This window comes from Lagenorhynchus albirostris, chromosome 12, assembly GCF_949774975.1.
Source record: "Lagenorhynchus albirostris chromosome 12, mLagAlb1.1, whole genome shotgun sequence".
In the NCBI taxonomy this organism is placed as follows: Eukaryota; Metazoa; Chordata; class Mammalia; order Artiodactyla; family Delphinidae; genus Lagenorhynchus; species Lagenorhynchus albirostris.
In genome coordinates this window covers 51,702,136-51,721,488 of record NC_083106.1, presented here as the reverse complement: position 1 = coordinate 51,721,488, position 19,353 = coordinate 51,702,136, and the positions used below count along the sequence as shown (strand labels likewise).

At 40.7% G+C, this 19,353-nt stretch overlaps 1 protein-coding gene across 2 annotated transcripts in view; it reads left to right on the top strand.

Annotated features, from left to right (window-relative positions):
* CRYBG1 (crystallin beta-gamma domain containing 1) overlaps window positions 1–19,353 on the top strand; it is a 76,924-nt gene that overhangs the window by 55,050 nt on the left and 2,521 nt on the right. For both annotated transcript variants that reach the window (XM_060168272.1, XM_060168273.1), the window contains exons 13-20: window positions 6,275–6,401; window positions 6,600–6,632; window positions 7,568–7,680; window positions 9,242–9,371; window positions 12,566–12,705; window positions 14,303–14,426; window positions 15,072–15,230; window positions 16,902–17,064. In XM_060168272.1, the coding sequence (XP_060024255.1) occupies window positions 6,275–6,401; window positions 6,600–6,632; window positions 7,568–7,680; window positions 9,242–9,371; window positions 12,566–12,705; window positions 14,303–14,426; window positions 15,072–15,230; window positions 16,902–17,064 (989 nt within the window). The remainder of the gene's footprint in view (window positions 1–6,274; window positions 6,402–6,599; window positions 6,633–7,567; window positions 7,681–9,241; window positions 9,372–12,565; window positions 12,706–14,302; window positions 14,427–15,071; window positions 15,231–16,901; window positions 17,065–19,353) is intronic.

Below are 19,353 nucleotides of genomic sequence, written 5' to 3'. Positions count from 1 at the left end.
AGATTAATTGATCATGTAGGTGGGTTCATTTCTGGGCTCTATGTTATTTTAATATAAAAATAATTGTTTCAGTGTACCTGGAATTAGCAGTTGAATGTTTTACTAATGCTAAAGTAAGTTTTTATTGAAAGATGATTAATCAAGACTCTTCGGGACGCAAGTGACTGCAGGTCAGTCTAAACTGGCATAAATGATAAAAATGCAATATATTGACGTGCATAACTGAAAAGTCCTGGGAGAGATTTTGCTTGCGTCACGGCCAACGCAGGGATTCAGACACTGTCATTAGGACTTGGTCTCTCTCTGTCTCTTGACCGCGCTTTTGCTATGCTGGCTACACTTTAGGCAGGTGCTTTTGTTGCCGAGGTGAAGCTCCTACTGCTCGCCACAGAACAGGCCAATAAATCGAGAGATGAAGTTTTGGGACAAGGAATAGCAACTTTATTTGAAAAGCCAGGAGACTGAGAAGGTGGCAGACTAGTGTCCAAAAGAGCCATCTTGCTGGGGTTTGGATGCTAGTTTCTTTTTTTTTTTTTTTTTTTTTTTTGCAGTACGTGGGCCTCTCACTGTTGTGGCTTCTCCCGCTGCGGAGCACAGGCTCCGGACGCGCAGGCTCAGCGGCCATGGCTCACGGGCCCAGCCGCGCCGCGTCATGTGGGATCTTCCCAGACCGGCGCACGAACCCAGGTCCCCTGCATCGTCAGGCAGTCTCTCAACCACTGTGCCACCAGGGAAACCCTGGATGCTAGTTTCTTTTATAGAACAAACAGGGGGAGGTGAGGAGGTAAAGTTAAAAAGGTGATACATTGTTGCAAATACTTCTTGGTTCTGACCAGCCTCCCCAGAGGATGTGCTAATTTCTTCTTTCCTGCAGCCAGGTTTGTGGAGATGTTTCCTGTGAACTCAAACAAGAGTATTTTAGCTTAACACTTGGGCATGGGAGGCGGGGTTCCCAGAGGTGGGCTATTTTGTTGATTTTAAGCTATGGCAACATCCCTTTAGGGATTAACTTGTAGCAAAAGCAATAAGGTTAAAGTAAAGAAAAGGATCCAGTGTGGAGTCAGATTTGTTCTTCCCTGTTCCGCTTTCTATCTGGGACCTGTGGCGGGAGCATCTTGCTTTTGTTCTCAAATCTCACTGCTTCTAGGGGAAAGCTTCTCTTTCCCACAGAAGTTCCAGGTTTGACTTTGATTCTGTATGCTTAAGTCATGTGCACCTGTCTGAATCAATTGCTGTAGCCAAGGAGATGGCTGTGCCTGTGTTACATGCCCAGCCCTGCAGCTGAGATATAGGGTCAGTCCCATGGGGAGTACTAGTGTATATAGGGCTGAGGAGTTCCCCAGGCACATCAGAAAGAGTGGGTACAGATACTGGATTGGGAAAAGCAGATGTCTGTTAAAGTGAGTTATACAATTATTTTTATGGTCCAGGCTGATGTCAGTTATAATTTGTTATAAGTGAGAGTATTCTTAAATGGTCATATGAAATCATTTGACACTGATTCTGTTAAAAATGTTTGGTGTTAGGCTCTTATGCTATGAGTAACATAGACTATGCGTCATTCTAACCTCAACTCTACTGTATTTCAAGGGGCTTCCCACAATAGCCCTGGATATTTGAGATGTGTCTACAATGTAATATGCTTTTAGTGTTAGTCACGTTCACTAAATTCTTGTGTTGGTTTAGAGGGAACATACAATGACCAACTCAATGTAGGGAAACAGTTGCACATTTTCATACTCACCAGGTGTGTTGGTTTCATTAGTCAGAGCCCAGTCATGTACCCTAGCAGAGGAAGCAAAAGGATGCTGGGTGGAATTCCCTTAGGGCATTTATGTAGATTATGCTGTTAGCACCTGTAGAATTATTGTGCCTGGAGCCAGTCTCTCTTTTTAATCCAACCCTTACTTAAAATCCCTTTCCTTTATAAAATGTTGCTTTTATATGTTTCTATTTTTAGTTATTTCTAGTTACATTTCCTGGCTTAGGCTTTTTTTTGGGGGGGGGTTGTAGCAGTTGAGTTTTGTTGTTGGGAGGAAGTTGAAAGGAGGCATGCATGTGTGCGCGCACACACACACACAACTTCCTTTTAAATTCTGTGGTGATAGAAGCGCTTCTGTACTTACCAGGGCCAGCTGCTTCCTCATATTTCATTCAGTCCATGGTCTGCTAAGTATTTATTGAGGTCTGTTATGTGCAAAGCATTGTATTACATCCTCAAAGAAGTTACAGTATTTATATGAAACCTAATTATTGCTACAAAATACAGAAAGATTAAGTGCTTTGGGGATCCACGGCAGAGAGAGATTAATTTCCAGTTTGGACACAGGGAAGACTTTGGAGGAGGTAGCATTGGAGTTCAGCCCTGCAGGATAGGAAGGTTGAGATGTGCCACTATCACATGCGTAATAAATTCCCTGGGTGGTAAACTCATTATTAGCTCTGAAACTGAGAACAGCCTTCAGGAAGCATCCTTACAAATCCAGCAAATGAGGTTTTAGGAACCGCATTTTGTTTCTTGTTGAAACATCAAAAGAGTTGCCTTTACACATCCCTCCTAATCATTTTCTAGTTCTGTGCTGTCCTCTTGTTCAAGTAGTGGAAACTGGACTAATTTTTTTAAAACTCAGAGCAAAATGAAATATTTCTAGAGTCAAGATTTTTTTTAAAAGTGTTGGTTTTGAGTTTTTTCCTTTTCCCTCCACAGAAGGGCAGATTTGCCCTGCTGCCCTTAAATTCTGAGCAGTGACCCCAGGAGGCTAAGACCTGTTTGTCCTTATACTTGGCAATCTTATAGACAGAGGAGTGTTGATTCACATGTACGGAATATGCTTAAACAAGGACAGGAAGGAGTTTTTTTCTTAAGAGTTTCAGGTGTAAGTTATAAGTAGACTCTAGATCATAGATATACCAGAGAATCTCAGAAATGAATTTTGGATTGGGGGCTGCATCTTGGAAGGAAAACAACACTATTGTCAATTCAAGTGACATTTTAATAAATGGTTTTCCTTTTTCAACTTCAGTGGGTTAGATAGGCATACTTGGGTGTTGGGTATTTTCTTACAGGTAGTTTATTTTGTTTTATAGGGAAATACAGTACTCATAGTTGTGCTTTTTTTAAAAAAAGCACTGGCTAAAGTGTCATCCAAGGTTTGCTCAGTTGTCACCTTCTCTCCTGCATATTCAGACTTTCCCTCCTCACTGGCTGTTTTCCCTCCAAACCTTAAAATCAAACAATCAAGCAAAAAGGACTTTACCCTCTCTGTTTCCCTCTAACTTGCTATAGACCCAGAGCCTTGCCAAGACTACTTTTCTGTGATATGTCTTAACCTCTTTAATTTTTTTTGTTTTTAGGTCTTGGCTTTTGTAAAGTAGATCTACTTGCTCTGCAGAAATTCCTCCCCACATAGCAGTGTTCTGGGCCCCCGCTTTCTTTTCTCTTCATGACTCGTGATAAGCCAAAGGCTGTGTGAACAGAGGCCACACACAGAGGCACCTGTGAGCTGTACAGCCTCCCACCCTGTCAACACTGGGATCTTGGTCAAAGCCCTTATTTAAAAATGAAAATATGGACTTTGACAAAGGTTAAATGACCTCTTTAAAGTTATCTGAAAGTTAATGTCATGACCACACCTAGAACCAGGCCTTCTTAATTCCTCACTTCACAATGTTGAAGAATAGGATTTTAAAGTTGCTAATGAGGTTCTGAAGTGGGAAAGCGGCATTTTCTGAAATAGACTGTGATTGGGGCTTATAGCAGTTTCTCCATTCAGCTGGCCAGAAGTGAGTCCCCAGATACTAGCTGCCGTAGCTCATTGTCACTTGAGATTTTTACAGTGTTCTTCTTGATGGCTGCTCATTTCCAAGTAATAACTGCACTTGAGTTTTTAAGTCAAACCCTTTAGATAGTAAAATTGTAATCTGTTGTAATTGTGAAGCCTGTGGGCTGTTTTAGGTATGGCTTAATGGAATGGTAAATGAAAAAACTACAAGGGTAGGTGGCAGTTCGGGTCACAAGGTGAAGAGACCTGGTGAGCCTCAGGAGACTTGGTCAAGGGTTCATTCATCCCCGGCCACTAACTGACAGGTCACTTCCCATTCAGAACAAACACCAACAAATAATACCACGTGATGCTCCGTACCCATCTCTGAACTTTCGAGGGCAAGGATTTTGTCTTTCATCTTGCATTCCTAGTGCCAGTCTAGTTCCCAGCACATGGTAAACGGCCAATCAGTTTGTTGAATGAATAAATGAATTACTTTTTCTGTCTTTAGGTTTTCTTTTCAGTAAAATGTGAAAACCAGTACCTCCCTGTTACCGAGTCCAAGCGCGTACTGCTCGCCGCACAACAGGCTAGTAAATCGAGAGACAAGGTGTTAGGGCAAGGAATAGTGACTTTATTTAGAAAGCCAGCAGACGGAGAAGATAGTGGGCTAGTGGCCCAAAGAACCGTCCTCCCCGACTTAGAATTCAGGCTTCTTTTATACTAAAAGGCGAGGGGCTGTGGTAGGTTGTTGCCAACTTCTTGGTGCTGGAATCCTTTGCTCTTGCAGCTGTCCACGTAGGTTTGGTCACAGTGTTCCTAGAAACCTCCACAAGACAGTTGTTATTTTCTGTTCTGCAACTTGATTTATCTCTATGTGAATGGAAGTTTTACACTAAAGCTTTAAAGGTCAGAGCCTTGAGAATGGATCATCATGTATATTTCAGGCAATAGGCAGCATTCCTTTATAAAGGTGCAGAGCCAGCATGACTAAGCACAGGCAACAGAGCACAAAGGTTAGAGCTAAAGGACTAGATCTAATACGAAGTCAGGTTTATTATTTGTTATTCTGTGTTACATCCCTAAAAGATTAAATGTGATAATAGATGTGAATGCATTTTGGAAAGTTCTGAGCATATATATGGGCACAAAGGTATTATTTCTTTAAGCTGTGAGAGGATCAATATAGGGCTATGGATTAACTGAGGAGAAAACAGTATCTCCTGAATATAACAGAATTGAAAAACTCTTTTCCCTTCAAAGACTTTATCTTTGTATAAGAAATAGCATCAGTAATTCGTTGATTTTCCTCTCTGAGTGTGGATCATTTAAAAGATAAATATGAAAACATTCCAAAAGAGATGCATTCTTAGTATTCTCAAGAGTTTGTTCAATTTTGCTTATTACATAGTTGTGTCATGTTGGAAATCCTGATTGAAAGAAAATTTTCATTATTTAGCTGTTTTATTATCTTTTTTTTTTTTTTTTTTTTGCGGTACGCGGGCCTCTCACTGTTGTGGCCTCTCCCGTTGCGGAGCACAGGCTCCGGACGTGCAGGCCCAGCGGCCATGGCCCACGGGCCCAGCCGCTCCGCGGCATGTGGGATCCTCCCAGACCGGGGCACGAACCCGCGTCCCCTGCATCGGCAGGCGGACTCTCAACCACTGCGCCACCAGGGAAGCCCTATCTTTTTTTTTTTTTTAAGCATTTTTTTATGTCAGCTTTTTCTTTCCAGTGTGGTTTGTTGTGTAATAGAGACATAGCTTCCTGTAGTATCTTTCTGGAAAAATACTTTAATATTGATAACAAAAAGACTTGTTTATTAAAAGAACTTTTACAGCTACTTCTTTAAAGTCCAAATTGTTTCCTTAGAATAGAATTAGAAAGAAATATAGAGAAATGGGCTTATTGGAGTTTTCTCAGGGAATAAGATTTGATAAGCGAGAACACCAAAAGGTTCATGTAAAGATACTCTTTCACTTGCCACTTTGATTTGTCCTACAGACAAATCTATCTGCTCCTAAAAGATTAATGGAGAACCAGAAAAATTATTCAGATTACTTATTAGTAAAACAAATGAAAGTTGCTGTACAATGTATATTTATCCAAATGGGTGTGATAGTTTTTTTTCTTTTTTTAAAAAAATTTTTAAAATTAATTTATTTATTTATGGCTGTGCTGGGTCTTCGTTTCTGTGCGAGGGCTTTCTCTAGTTGTGGCAAGCTGGGGCCACTCTTCATTGCCGTGCGCGGGCCTCTCACTATTGCTGCCTCTCTTGTTCTCTGTGGAGCACAGGCTCCAGACGCGCAGGCTCAGTACTTGTGGCTCACGGGCCCAGTTGCTCTGCGGCATGTGGGATCTTCCCAGACCAGGGCTCGAACCCGTGTCCCCTGCATTGGCAGGCAGATAGATTCTCAACCACTGCGCCGCCAGGGAAGCCCTGGGTGTGATAGTTTTATTGTGAATGTAAACTATGAACTATAACAAGTCAGTTTTTTTTGTTTCTTTAGATGGGTAGCCTATGAAAATCCTGACTTCACAGGAGAACAGTATATACTGGATAAAGGCTTTTATACCAGCTTTGAGGACTGGGGAGGCAAAAATTGTAAGATCTCTTCTGTTCAACCCATATGTTTGGTAAGGAGTTACATTTTTCTCTGAGAATATTTAACTGAATTTTGGATTCCCTTAATGTGTGCTTCTGGTTCATGTAATACTTAACTATAGAAACCATCCTGAGATTATTTTTAATGGTAATTGTTAATGACCCACAGAACAAGTTGCAAGGTGTCTGCCCCACTCACTTCCTTTTCTCTTCTCTTTAAAAATTCTTAGGATTCTTTCACCAGACCAGGGAGACAAAATCAGGTAACTTAACAAACATTCTATCATTCATAATTAGAAACCTTCTGTTAAAAAGCTGAATTTATGTGTAAAACATCATACATTTGGGAACATATTGTTAGTTTTACCCATTTTTGTGCCTGAAAGCATAACTGCATTTTAAAATTAATTTAAGTTTACAGTAAGGCTTAATTGATAGCACTGACCCATATCTAAATATTTCTTATAAAATGTTCTTATGTAAAGTTAAATTTTTATATCATTACAGTGGATCAGAGTTTTACATTAATACACTAGGATTAGTATTTCAAACAACAGCGTATAGTTATTGTGGAAAACAGTAAAATGAATTTTCGTATTTGCTGTGTCTGCATTAGGCTTTTTATATAGTGTCTTTTATATGGTGTCTCACTTAAGCCTTTTGAATGCTGACTCTCTGTATCAACTGAAGTGTTAAATTTGTTAAAGACTTTTTAATGGAAGTGTTCAGAGAGCCATAATTACAGAGGCACAAACACCACTGTAGCCTCCTTTATTGGCATACAAAAGAGTCTAATAAGTCAGCAGGTAGCTTCCATTGAGAGGGAGGAAAACCGCACTACATGTTTCCAAAATACAGTTTCTTGTAAATGTTAGAACTGTGAACAATTACTTTTGGCCACAGTAAAGCTTTAAAATGCCTGGCAGCTTGTTACAAGAGGGTGTTCTGTAGAAAGCTGCCTCTATTGTTGGACTATCCTTTGATGTCTCTGAATGAAATTAAACAATCACGAATGGTGCAGCCAAAGTATTTCTAATTGATCATTAATGTAGAAGTAAAAAATTAAAGGTTATATAAAATTCATACCAGTTTACAGTAACAAAAGTTAGCAGGTCCTGTTTGGTTATCATTTCAGAGGCTGAATGAGTTAATGTGTTTAGGAAAAGAATTTTATGTATTTCCGTTTACTTTTTCAAAGATTCACTTGTTTTCGGAACCACAGTTTCAAGGTCGCAGTCAGTGTTTTGAAGAAACAACAAGTCAAATTGATGAGTCATTTTCTGCCAAGTCGTGCAGAGTTTTAGGAGGCAGGTAAGCAAAACAGTGGCCTGGCAGAGCCCAACCCGTGGGGGAAAACAGGATTCACGTATCAGCAAGTAAATACACTTGTAGGAGCTTTGTACCTTATGAGACCACCACATAGTACAAGACCATGTGAGTACTGAAGTGGACTTAGAGCACTGAGTGCTGGGCGGCAGAGGACATGGACGTCAGTGTGGGTGGGAGAAGTTGAAGATCACCACCTCGTTGTGCAGTGGGACTCAGACCAGGTTCTCTGCTCTCTAGGCCTCTCCTGTCATCTGTAAAGGGACTTTAGATCATCTCTAAGGACCTCCCAAGTTAGATTTTTTTTTTACAGGTGGGTAGGAGTAGGACAGGCATTCTGCATGATAGGCAAGTGCATGGTTGGGGTGGAGATGCTGATGAGGGGCACACCACCCTCTCTAGCTGGGAGGGCTTTGTACAGGGGGGAGGGGAAGTGAGTTTGGACAGGGAGGGTGGGCTCAGGTGATGACTCTTCTGAGCATATGAATTTGGATGGATGCCAAAGGAAAACACAAGATGGGCAAGGCAAGGAGCTCAAAGTCAGGGAAACGGATCAGGAAACCCTTGGAGCAATCTGTGCAGAAGGTGATGAATTAAGTTGAATAATAATAAGTAGTAGTAGCAGTAGTAGTAGTAGTAATGCCTTTAATCGTATAGTTCTTCATGGTCTATACAGCACCATCATGCCATTTGGCAATGCAAAGTGGAAAGAGCACCGGCTTTGCATTCAAATGCATAGATTTATATAAAGCTTCACTGTTTATTAGCACATACCTGCACCTCTGTCCTAGTTTCTCTTTGTCCCATATGCTGCTTCATTTATTACTACCAGGCATGTACTTTTTTGTTATTCATTTATTGTCCGTCTCAGCTCACTAGGGTATAAACTTCAAGATACCAGGGATTTTGTCTTGTTATATCCCCAGCAATGGAAAAATACCTGACACACAGTTATTCCTCAATAAGTATGTGTTGGGTTAAACAAAAACAAAACAAAAAGACCCCCACCTCCTCTAGGGAAGCACGATAAATCCCCATTTTGTCAATAATGCTGAGTGCTAGAGAGACTAAGTGACTTGTCTAAGTCACTATGGTATCTTGACTCCTGGCCCAGTGCAGAGGTGTTGGAAATGAGGATAAAGGGGTGAGGGAGAAATCTGGGGAGGAAGCAGTAGACCCAGGTGACTGACTAGCTCTGAAGGTTGATGGAGTGTTCAGAAAAGACTCGAAGACTCAAGGGCTTGACAGAACCACCTTGGCTGGGAGAATGGTGGCACCATGAGAGGTGCAAGGAATGCTGGTAGGTGGAGAGGTGAAAGCATTAATCATTTCATGGAGGAAAAAGTTGTATTTCCCAAATGACTTATGAATATTAAGTTGCCACAAGATGAAATGCAGTAAACATATCCAGACATTTTTGCGGAGAGAACACTGTTAGCCATAAGCATTGTGTTTATTGTATGGCACCTACCTCTAAATTCAGACTCCTTGACTAGGAAGACTCAAATTACACTTTATACGTGTGTGTGTGGTTTTTCCTCTATAGCTGGGTTGCATATGACGGAGGAAATTTCTCGGGTAATCAGTACGTGTTGGAGGAAGGCCACTATCCTTCGCTGTCTGCAATGGGATGCCTGCCTGAAGCAACTTTCAAGTCTGTTCGTTTTATAGATGTCGTAAGTATCTTAGGGTGAATACAGCGTTACAGAGATGTATGGTCACACAGCTGACAGACAGAGCAAGGGAACCAGCAGGCAGGCTTACTCAGGACAAAGTTGGAGGCAGAAAAAATAGTTTCGTGGACAACTTTCTACCCTGGTCTCTTTCCAGATCTTTAAAATGTAAACTGTTTGCTGTTTTCTCAGACTTCAGGGGCAGTGTTGGGTCAGTCATGGTGCACAGTGCACAATCATGGGCTAGTTCAAGGCCCTTCTGTCTTGTTTTTTTCCGTTTCACACCTGAGCCCTATTTCTTTTTTTTAAGATTGATTTATTTATTATTTATTTATTTATTTATTTATGGCTGCATCGGGTGTTAGTTGCAGGATCTTTGTTGAGGCATGTGGGATCTTTTGTTGTGGCGTGCAGGCTCCAGGGCGCATGGGCTCTGTAGTTTGCGGCACTCGGGCTCTCTCATCGAGGCGCCCGAGCTCGGTAGTTTCAGGGCGCTGGCTTAGCTGCCCCGCGCCATGTGGGATCTTAGTTCCCCGACCAGGGATTGAACCCGTGTCCCCTGCATTGTAAGGCATATTCTTTACCACTGGACCACCAGGGAAGTCCCCCTGAGCCCTATTTCTATACCTCTACCTTTAGAGGTACCCATTCTAATATGTTTGGAGTACAGCTTGGATATTCCTATAAAATACATGTTTTTAAAAATATGTATACAGCCTTTTAATTTATATACAGTATTATGCTATAGTTCTCATCATGTTATAAAAACTCTCCTTACATGAAAGTTTTTGGGAGCCATCCATTATGCTGTGTGTACATCTAGTTATTGATTCTAATGGGTGCCCGTGATGTAATATGTATATACAATATGGAATCATTAACTAGATGTACATACAGCATAATGGATTACCCTGGGATCTTTTGGGGATACGTATTAAAAAGTGGATTGGGACTTCCCTGGTGGCACAGTGGTTAAGAATCTGCCTGCCAGTGCAGGGGACACGGGTTCGAGCCCTGGTCCGGGAAGATCCCACATGCCGCAGAGCAACTAAGCCCGTGCGCCACAACTACTAAGCCTGCGCTCTAGAGCCCGCGCGCCTAGAGCCTGTGCTCTGCAACAAGAGAAGACACCGCGATGAGAAACCCGCCCACCACAATGAAGAGTGGCCCCCGCTTGCCGCAACTAGAGAAAGCCTGTGGGCAGCAACGAAGACCCGGTGCAGCCAATAACAAAGAGTGGATTTACTGGGTCTCACATGCGTGAATATGCAACCTTCAGTAAGTACTGCCGAATTCCACCACTTTACACTGTTGCTGGCAGTGCATGTGGATTCGTTTTCAGCATCAGGGCCATTATTGAGTATTCTCTGACATTCTACCTTTTGTCAGTTTGAAAGAATGGGGTAGAAGTTGTGTTAGTTTGCATTTCACTGTTGGTGAGATCTCATATATGTACTAGTCATTTAGCTTTTCTGTTCAGTGAATTGCCTATTTATATCCTTTGCCCAGCTCTTTAGTTTCCCGTCATTGTTGTTATTGATGTGCAGAAATTCCTTATAGTTTTTAAATCTATTCCTCTGTTGTTTTAGAGATTTGCAATGAAATGACTTTTCTCAGTTTCTCATGTATGTGCCAATCCAGATTATAGTGCTCCTTTTTGACCAGAGATCTTTAATTTTAATGCAGACAAAGCAATATTCGATAGAACAATACTGCAAGATAATGTTCAGATATTAAAGTCTGGGTGTATCTGACAGTTTGGGAAGTACTTGTTAGTTTTTGGTAGCTGATATCTCATAAAAAGCTTTAAACATGTAGTTGGTGATTTTAGCTTTAAAATATGTGAGTTGGCTTTTTCTCATCCCCTCCTGCCCGTTCAAATAACGAAAATGTTGACCTTCCTTGAGATGTGAAAATAGTAGCAGTGAAACATAAAATGATGTGGTAAGATTCATTAGCTTACAAATAATAAAATATCTAAAAATTTGATATTTAACCTGCTTAGAATTCTAAAAGCAACCTACAAGTATTTAAAAAAGAACAAACCCACTTTAGATTTAAAGCTTTCAAATGCCTTCCTTCAAGCAGAACTTAGCATATATGCTCACATCACTTTTGACATTTACAGATGATGTTGTTCTTTTAAGTTTTGATTATGATGAAATGAATATTTTACCCATATTAAGAATGTATATTTTAATTGTGACTTAGCACTTCAAAATCGTTTGGTTGTTGTCGCTAGATTAGAGTGCTTGGAACGTTTTAGCATGCCAGCTCAGAAAAGTGCAGTGAACGTGCAAAGTAGTGATACTACTACAGTTTCTGTCATTTCCTTCTTGTATGGTTTATATAACCTAATTTCTAGACCATATAGAACACGTCTACACACTGATCTGCTCTGTTTATTGGTCAAGATCTTTCTACACATCAGAGCATATCCGCATAAATGAAGCAGTAAGGTGTCACACCGTTGCCACAAAACTTTAAGCAAGTTAGGGAATTTTTCATGTATCATTTATGATTTTAGGATTATCATCATCAGAGCTTAGTCTAGGGTCATAAGGGTCTGTAATCTGAAAAACAAGCATAAGCTGCCAACTTCTCATTTTTCTGAAAATCAGTGGACTTGAACTTGGGGCTTCCATCCTATTTTTTCTCTCCTAACAATTATTCCTACAGGAAAGTTTGGGAATACACAGAATCATTGTCTTATTGACAGTTAAAAACAACAACAAAAAGACATCTGAAAATGCATACAAGGGGAAGCTTCCTTTATTAGGCAGATTACCACTAGACCCCCAAAGATCACCACAGCCCCCGACCCTCGCCATTTATGTCTTTGACTTTCCAGCCCTTTCTTATCTCAATAGAAAACAGAAAAGTTGAAAATAAAGTCCATTAGAATTGATATTCCAGGCATATATACCTGTTCCTTTATGCCTGGGGTATTTTACCCGTTTTATAATACTTTACATTTACCTGCCTTTCTACGTAAGGGAAAAACTTTCTGCCCTCCATCCTTCCTTGCTTTAGCTTTGGAGTATAAAACCACCCAGACGTTGCTGGAAAAGGGAGTTTATGAGCAGGCCAAGTCCAGCCAGATCTTCTGCTTTGTCCTTGTAACAAGGTGATTTTCACGTTAAGTTCGAATTACTATCAAGGATGAGTAACAGAACATTATTTTTGTTCCTAAACAGGAATTGTCTGAACCAACAATTATTCTTTTTGAAAGAGAAGACTTCAAAGGAAAAAAGATTGAATTTAGTACAGAAATAGTTAATCTCCAATCCCTAGGATTCAACACGCGCATACGCTCTGTTCAGGTGATTGGTGGCATGTAAGTGAGTTACCTACTTGTTTATTCAATAAAATAGATTTTAAAAATTAAGTTCGATCATATTTCTCTTCTCTGTTACCTTAACCAAATTGACGTATAACCCCTTTTTTTCTGTAAGGGTTAATATTTATGTTCCCTCACAGTATACTTTTCCTATTGGGAAGAGCCATGTGTGGGACATCATCTCTTCATCCAGATTTTTAGTTTACTTAAGATAAGGACTCTCAAAGTTCCTAGGCGAACGCTTTGCAATAAATTGAGCACTTCCTTAGCAAGTAGGAAAGAGAACTGATTTTGCTTATCCTTTTGAAAGACCAAGTCCTTTGATTTTGGAGTAAGGGTTGGGATTTTCCTTCAGCTAGGAGTGACTAGCAGATGTTATAGGCAAAATGACTTAATGTCAACATGGGAAGATTTTTCTCAACTTTGAATAATTTTGAAATTCAGATGTAAAAATGAATAAGGACTATCAATGTAATGTGTTTTACCAAAAGTATTTTTCTTTCACTCACCAAAACAGCAGGTATAGTTTGAAGGCATCAAATGGTGGAGAGGACTGTAGCTATTTAAAAAACAAATTCGGGTTATTAGGGTGATTGATAGAATTTTATGCATGACTTTTTTTTCCAACAGGTTTAAACTAATATTTTGTTTTTATGATAAAATGACTACAATGATAACATTTTAGAGTTGCAGGGTTAAAAACAGAGAACCTTGATGTAATACATCAACCAGAGAGAAAGATTGCTGTGTTGCTTGCATGCTGGTCTGCGCTGGAACCCAGACTTCAGGTGTGGGTACCAGCATCTCTGTGTGGAAGAGGCCCGAGTATCTTTAGTAGTTTTCTGGATTGAGGAAGATTACTCTCATTTTAAATAAAACTTTATTATTTATTTTTATCTAACCCTTATATAGCACCCTGTGTAAGAACTTTACAAGTATTAACCATTTAAATAAAGGTCTATTATTACAACTGAAGATGTTTTATGTAAAGTTCACAGGAAGTACTGGGCTGTCCTGCTAAAAGACTATCTCTAGTTCATTACCTTATTGAAGAAAAAACTTACCTATTTCTCTTCATACCATGAATTTGCTATTTGTCAAGACATGGGTGCTGTAGCTGTTTTTGATAATAAGGTAGTTTCCTTTTTTTATCCTCCAACATATATTTAAAGTATAAAAAGCTCGGTCTAGGTACTTCCCTGGTGGCGCAGTGGTTAAGAATCCGCCTGCCAATGCAGGGGACACGGGTTCGATCCCTGGTCCAGGAAGATCCCACGTGCCATGGAGCAACTAAGCCCGTGTGCCACAACTACTGAGCCTGCGCTCTAGAGCCCATGAGCCACAACTGCTGAAGCCCGCATGCTGCAACAAGAGAAGCCACCACAATGAGAAGTCCGTGCACCGCAATGAAGAGTAGCCCCCACTCACCGCAACTAGAGAAAGCCCAAGTACAGCAATGAAGACCCAACGCAGCCAAAAATAAATTAAAAATAAAAAGCTCAGTCTAAAAATCAAAGTGTTCTGAAAATATAATTGGTGCCCACTGTGAAATGGATATTGCTACTTACTGTGGTTATCTCTTTTTGTTTTCCAGATGGGTTACTTATGAATATGGCAATTACAGGGGTCGACAGTTCCTACTGTCACCAGCAGAAGTACCTAATTGGTATGAATTCAGTGGCTGTCGCCAAATAGGTTCTCTACGACCTTTTGTTCAGGTACTTTCTTCTTCTACATGCTTTGAATAGACTCTTCTCTGAAATCTTTTTTGTAAATGTAATTAACTTTTTAGTTTCAATTTTAAGTGTGAAATTGGCCTCTCCCCCACCCCACCCCCGAGAATTTCTGAATTTCAGCTGTGTCTCTGGTGCTAGAAGGTTGTGACTGCTTTCAGAAATGTTATTACACCTGACATCAAAACCTGGTATGGGGCTTCCCTGGTGGCGCAGTGGTTGAGAGTCCGCCTGCCGATGCAGGGGACGCGGGTTCGTGCCCCAGTCCGGGAAGATCCCACATGCCGCGGAGCGGCTGGGCCCATGAGCCATGGCCGCTGAGCCTGCGCGTCCCGAGCCTGTGCTCCACAATGGGAGAGGGCCACAACAGTGAGATGCCCGCGTACTGTAAAAAAAACAAAACAAACAAACAAAAAACCTGGTATGTCCCAAGCCCTGGGTTGTCCATAGGCAGGCTCCCAGCCCCAGGCACTTTGAAATTCTGTCAACTCCTAAAGCCTCTGAAACTCTCAGATGTAGCAGTTTTCCCTTATCCAGCCTCATCTGGGATTCTGCCCCTGCTACTGATGCTTGTTCAGTGCTTCTGAAGTACAGCTTGTATATGACTATTGCTGGGGTTTTGTCTTCTAGAAACGAATTTATTTCAGACTTCGAAACAAAGCAACAGGGTTATTCATGTCAACCAATGGAAACTTAGAGGATCTGAAGCTTCTCAGAATACAGGTCATGGAGGATGTCGGTGCTGATGATCAGATTTGGATGTATCAAGAAGGATGCTTCAAATGCAGGGTGAGCTTTTTGGATTAGACAAGGGTCTATAATAGCATCTCTCCTCAAGTAGATGCTACTTCATGATTCCTGGAGCATTTTCAGAAATAAGTTAGAAGGTTTTTCATGAAACTATTTCTTAGTTCTGATAGAACCTGTCTAGGAACCAAATGGGAGGTAAATCTAGCACTGATCCAAGATAGAATCTTTATATCTATACTTGATTTTTATACAGTAATAGAAAAAGCAAGTGTCTGTGTTACCCTCCCCTTTTTCCTTAATTTTCCTTAACCTACTTGTTATAGAAATAAACTTATAAGCCCCATCATTATCAACACAGATCACTCTTGGTTTGTTTCCATTTTGGAGGACCCCACAGACTAGGTTGAAGCGTGAAGAGATAACCACCCTGTGTACAACACAGTCCATTTCCTAATTGTCACACGTTGTAAAATGGAAAATTGCCCATCTCCCTCCTATCACTCCCGCCACAATGCACATTTAAAAGCTGAGTGCTGTAAGATTTTATGAGAGATGCTCACACTTCTATTGTACATACTCATTTTAACTCCTTGATTTTATGGGCTTGACTGTTTGCTCCTGATTTTTTTAATCCTGGTGCCCTGTGAGTCAGCAGAAGGCATTACGGCCTGCTGAAAGGAAGTACAACTTGTTAATTGGGTCTGTTGTGCTTGAGGGAGAATCATCCTTTCAGTAAACAGAAGTACTATTTAGACATGCATAGAAGAAATAGCATGAGAAACAGAAGTAACTAATATAGAGGCATAGAAAAAGCAAACTTCTGCCTTTGAATTATCTTAATTCAAGAAAATGGCATCTTTCAACAATTATTTCTAATGAACATTACAGTGATATTATTTTAACAGCTTTGAATTTGGTAGGTCAGTGAGAAAAAGGAGTGTCCTAGATTATCACAATCCTTTTATCTCAATATATTGTAGAACAGTACACTTTTCATAAGCATCTTCTATAGCAATATGTGTGAATGCCATATGAACATGACTGCCATACCTTATTTATATTATATTAAGGGTAGATTCACTTCATAGAAGGACCCATAAGATCTTTGCATTAGAACACACTCTACTGCATTTATGTTTTCTCTTTTTATACTTGGGTAGCATGTCTTTTTAGAAAATTTGAGGCATTTCTCATGAAGGAACACAAGACAAATCAGTAAATGGAATTCCAAGTTTTAAAATGATAAAATGCCCTTTCAGCAACTTCAGTGCTACAGCAGGCTTCAAAATTAGAGATGCAGTCATATTCCGGAAGGGTCAGGCTGAGTGGAGTGGATACATCGGGGAGATTAGCTACAGACCCAGCCTCAGATCATGGTGATTTCTGGGGGGAAGTATCATGATGGGCATTTTTAGTGTTCTAAGGAGGCTTCCCTTACTTATAAGACAGAGGGCCTCACAAAGGGCATAAATCTCTTAACAATGGACAAGAATTGAGAACTTTCTATCCCATGTTATCTGAAATGAAGGGCATAAATATTTGTTTGATCCCAGTTACCATGGCTAAAAGCTGAAATTCCTCATGTGGGGTATAAATGAAGCTAGGAACTAAGATAACTTTAAAAATCAGCTCACACAGGAAATTGCTTACAATGGTAGCTGAATGTATATCCACCCATGTCTACGATACCTTGTCTTTTCCCCTGAGCAGATAGCAGAAGACTGCTGCCTGACCATCGTGGGGAACCTAGTAACCTCTGGCTCTAAACTGGGCCTGGCACTCGAACAGAACATCGACAGTCAGTTCTGGAGCATGAAGTCTGACGGCAGGATCTATAGCAAGCTGAAGCCACATTTAGTTTTAGATATCAAAGGTAAGGATCGTCTCCTTTATTTTCTTTGTTGTGTCTTCTTTAGTTAACTAAAAAGCTCTTTTTACTTTTGAAAACGATGCATGTACTATTATTAACAGCAAGTGATCCCTTACTACGTGCCAGCCTCGATGCTATACACTGTACATACGTTATCTCACGTGATCTTCACAGCAGCCCCAAGAGGCCTGTGTTATCCCTCCTCCCCCCACTTTACAGCCTCCAAACTGAGGCTCAGAGGAGTTAATCAGTTTGGCCACAATCTCACACCCATTAAGTGCTGAGGTGGAATCCGGACATGGGCGGACTTTAAACCATTTATTATAACAATGTTAGACTAAAATTCACAAGCTAAAAGGCTATGACCTCAGTCTGTAGAGTTGATAGAATTCTCAGGTACACGCATGTAAACTTTCATTGTAAAGATCTAAGACTGAAAAGGAATTAAAACAAACAACATAGCCAAAAAGATTTCAACTGAACATTTGTTCAGTGAAGTTAATCCAGAGCAAACCGATTGATGGTGCTTGGGGAAGAACAAATACATGTAGGCCAGGGGGTTCCAAACTTTATCTGCATGAGAATCCCCTGGAGGGCTTGTTAAAAAACACAGATTGCTGGGTTCCACCCTCAGAGGTTCTGATTCAGTAGGTCTGGGGTAGGGCCCAAGAATCTGCATGTCTAACAAGTTCCCAGGTAATGAATGCCCATGCTGCCTGTCTACGAGAACTACTGATGATAATTTTAAAACAACATAAAGCAAAAAAAACTGACCTCAAGTACACATGGGAATTCAGTGAACCTTTGTTGCTATAGACAAGCAAATGATGATGGTGTGTTTTATTCATGTCATATGGGGTGATTTTGCTTCAAATTATTAATGGAGACTTTCTGTCCCCTATCAGGAAACCAGTGTGGTTATGTTCGTCAATTTAGTGGAACCATACTATACCACACACCACTTTAAACCACGGCTAGAAAGTTGGCTCAGTTTTACCTGAGTCAGGGTTCTAGGCCAGAGCTGTCATTAAAAATTAAGATAGAGTGGTAAAGAAACAGCTGCAACCTGGTTTTAAAATAAATTTTGTGGAAGATGGAGAATAAGCCTGAACATTTCCATCAGGGGCTTTGGTGACTGCCCCTGGACAAAAGTGGCCGTCACTTCTGATCTGCAGGTGGGGAGAGTGGCCAAGCCACCTAACAATGGGATTCGAATTTACAAAGAATCTTGAGGAACAGAAAGGTGCTCAGAGGCAAAGGCAGGGCACTACATTTAGGGAGCACCACTAAGCAATATCTAACTCCAGGCTGGATGGGGCCCAAAGTCGTACAGTGTATAAAGTACAAGCAGGAGACAAATGCATTGTAGGCTGGCACGACAGATCTGTCAATATGTCCACAAGTAAGATACCCATTTTATAGATGATCCACCGGAGGTTCAAACTGTTAAGAGTCACTATCATTCTATTCTTATTTTGAACAACTTGTTAAACTGGAGCTCCTCAGTCTATACAAGATAGAGTTTCAAAACCTCCAGAGAAGCCAAAGGAATGTGACTAGACTGAATTGGAAACATGGATTTTGGGGAAAGTACGGACTCATGTTTCTTACAGATGTGATCAGCTTCCTATGTCCAGGGTTAAGGTCACTGTAATCTTTACGAGCTAGTCTCTTAGAGCATTCCTTTTATTCTTTCAACATGTATTTATTGGGTACCCAATATGTGACAGGCTCTGTGCCACACACTGGGGGTATCAAACTGAAAGGAAAAAAAAAAAGACAGTACCTTGGCTTCAGAGCGCTTACATTCTGGAAGCTCCAAGGATATGGGATTTTCCCCCACTTGCTACCCTGGCATTTGACCAGGAGTAAGGATTCCTGGCTTTCTAGTCTTCGACTCTGAAAAGGACTGTGGGACTTCAGGAGGCTCCTCCTTAGGGCTTCGCTTGAAAGCTCCAAGATCACTTCCTAAAATGCAATATAAATTAGTCCAGTGCCTTTGGAATAAGGCTACTGTTCTGTATGTTTGTGAACTCTCAGTATATCGAGTATGGTAGCTACCGTAATCACTTGTTAAACTAGTTTAAATGTCTCAGAACGTGGGAGAATGATGCCATCTTGTGGACAAGAGAGAGTGGGGCCACACATCCCACATACTGTGCAAGGGGGATAGAAATACATCCCTCAACAGGAGACTGTGACTTTCACTGGCTACAACTGTTGACCATTTGTTACCTACTAATATTACCATAAGGTTTATTTCTTTTAACCTATCTCCTGGTGTTTTGGTAG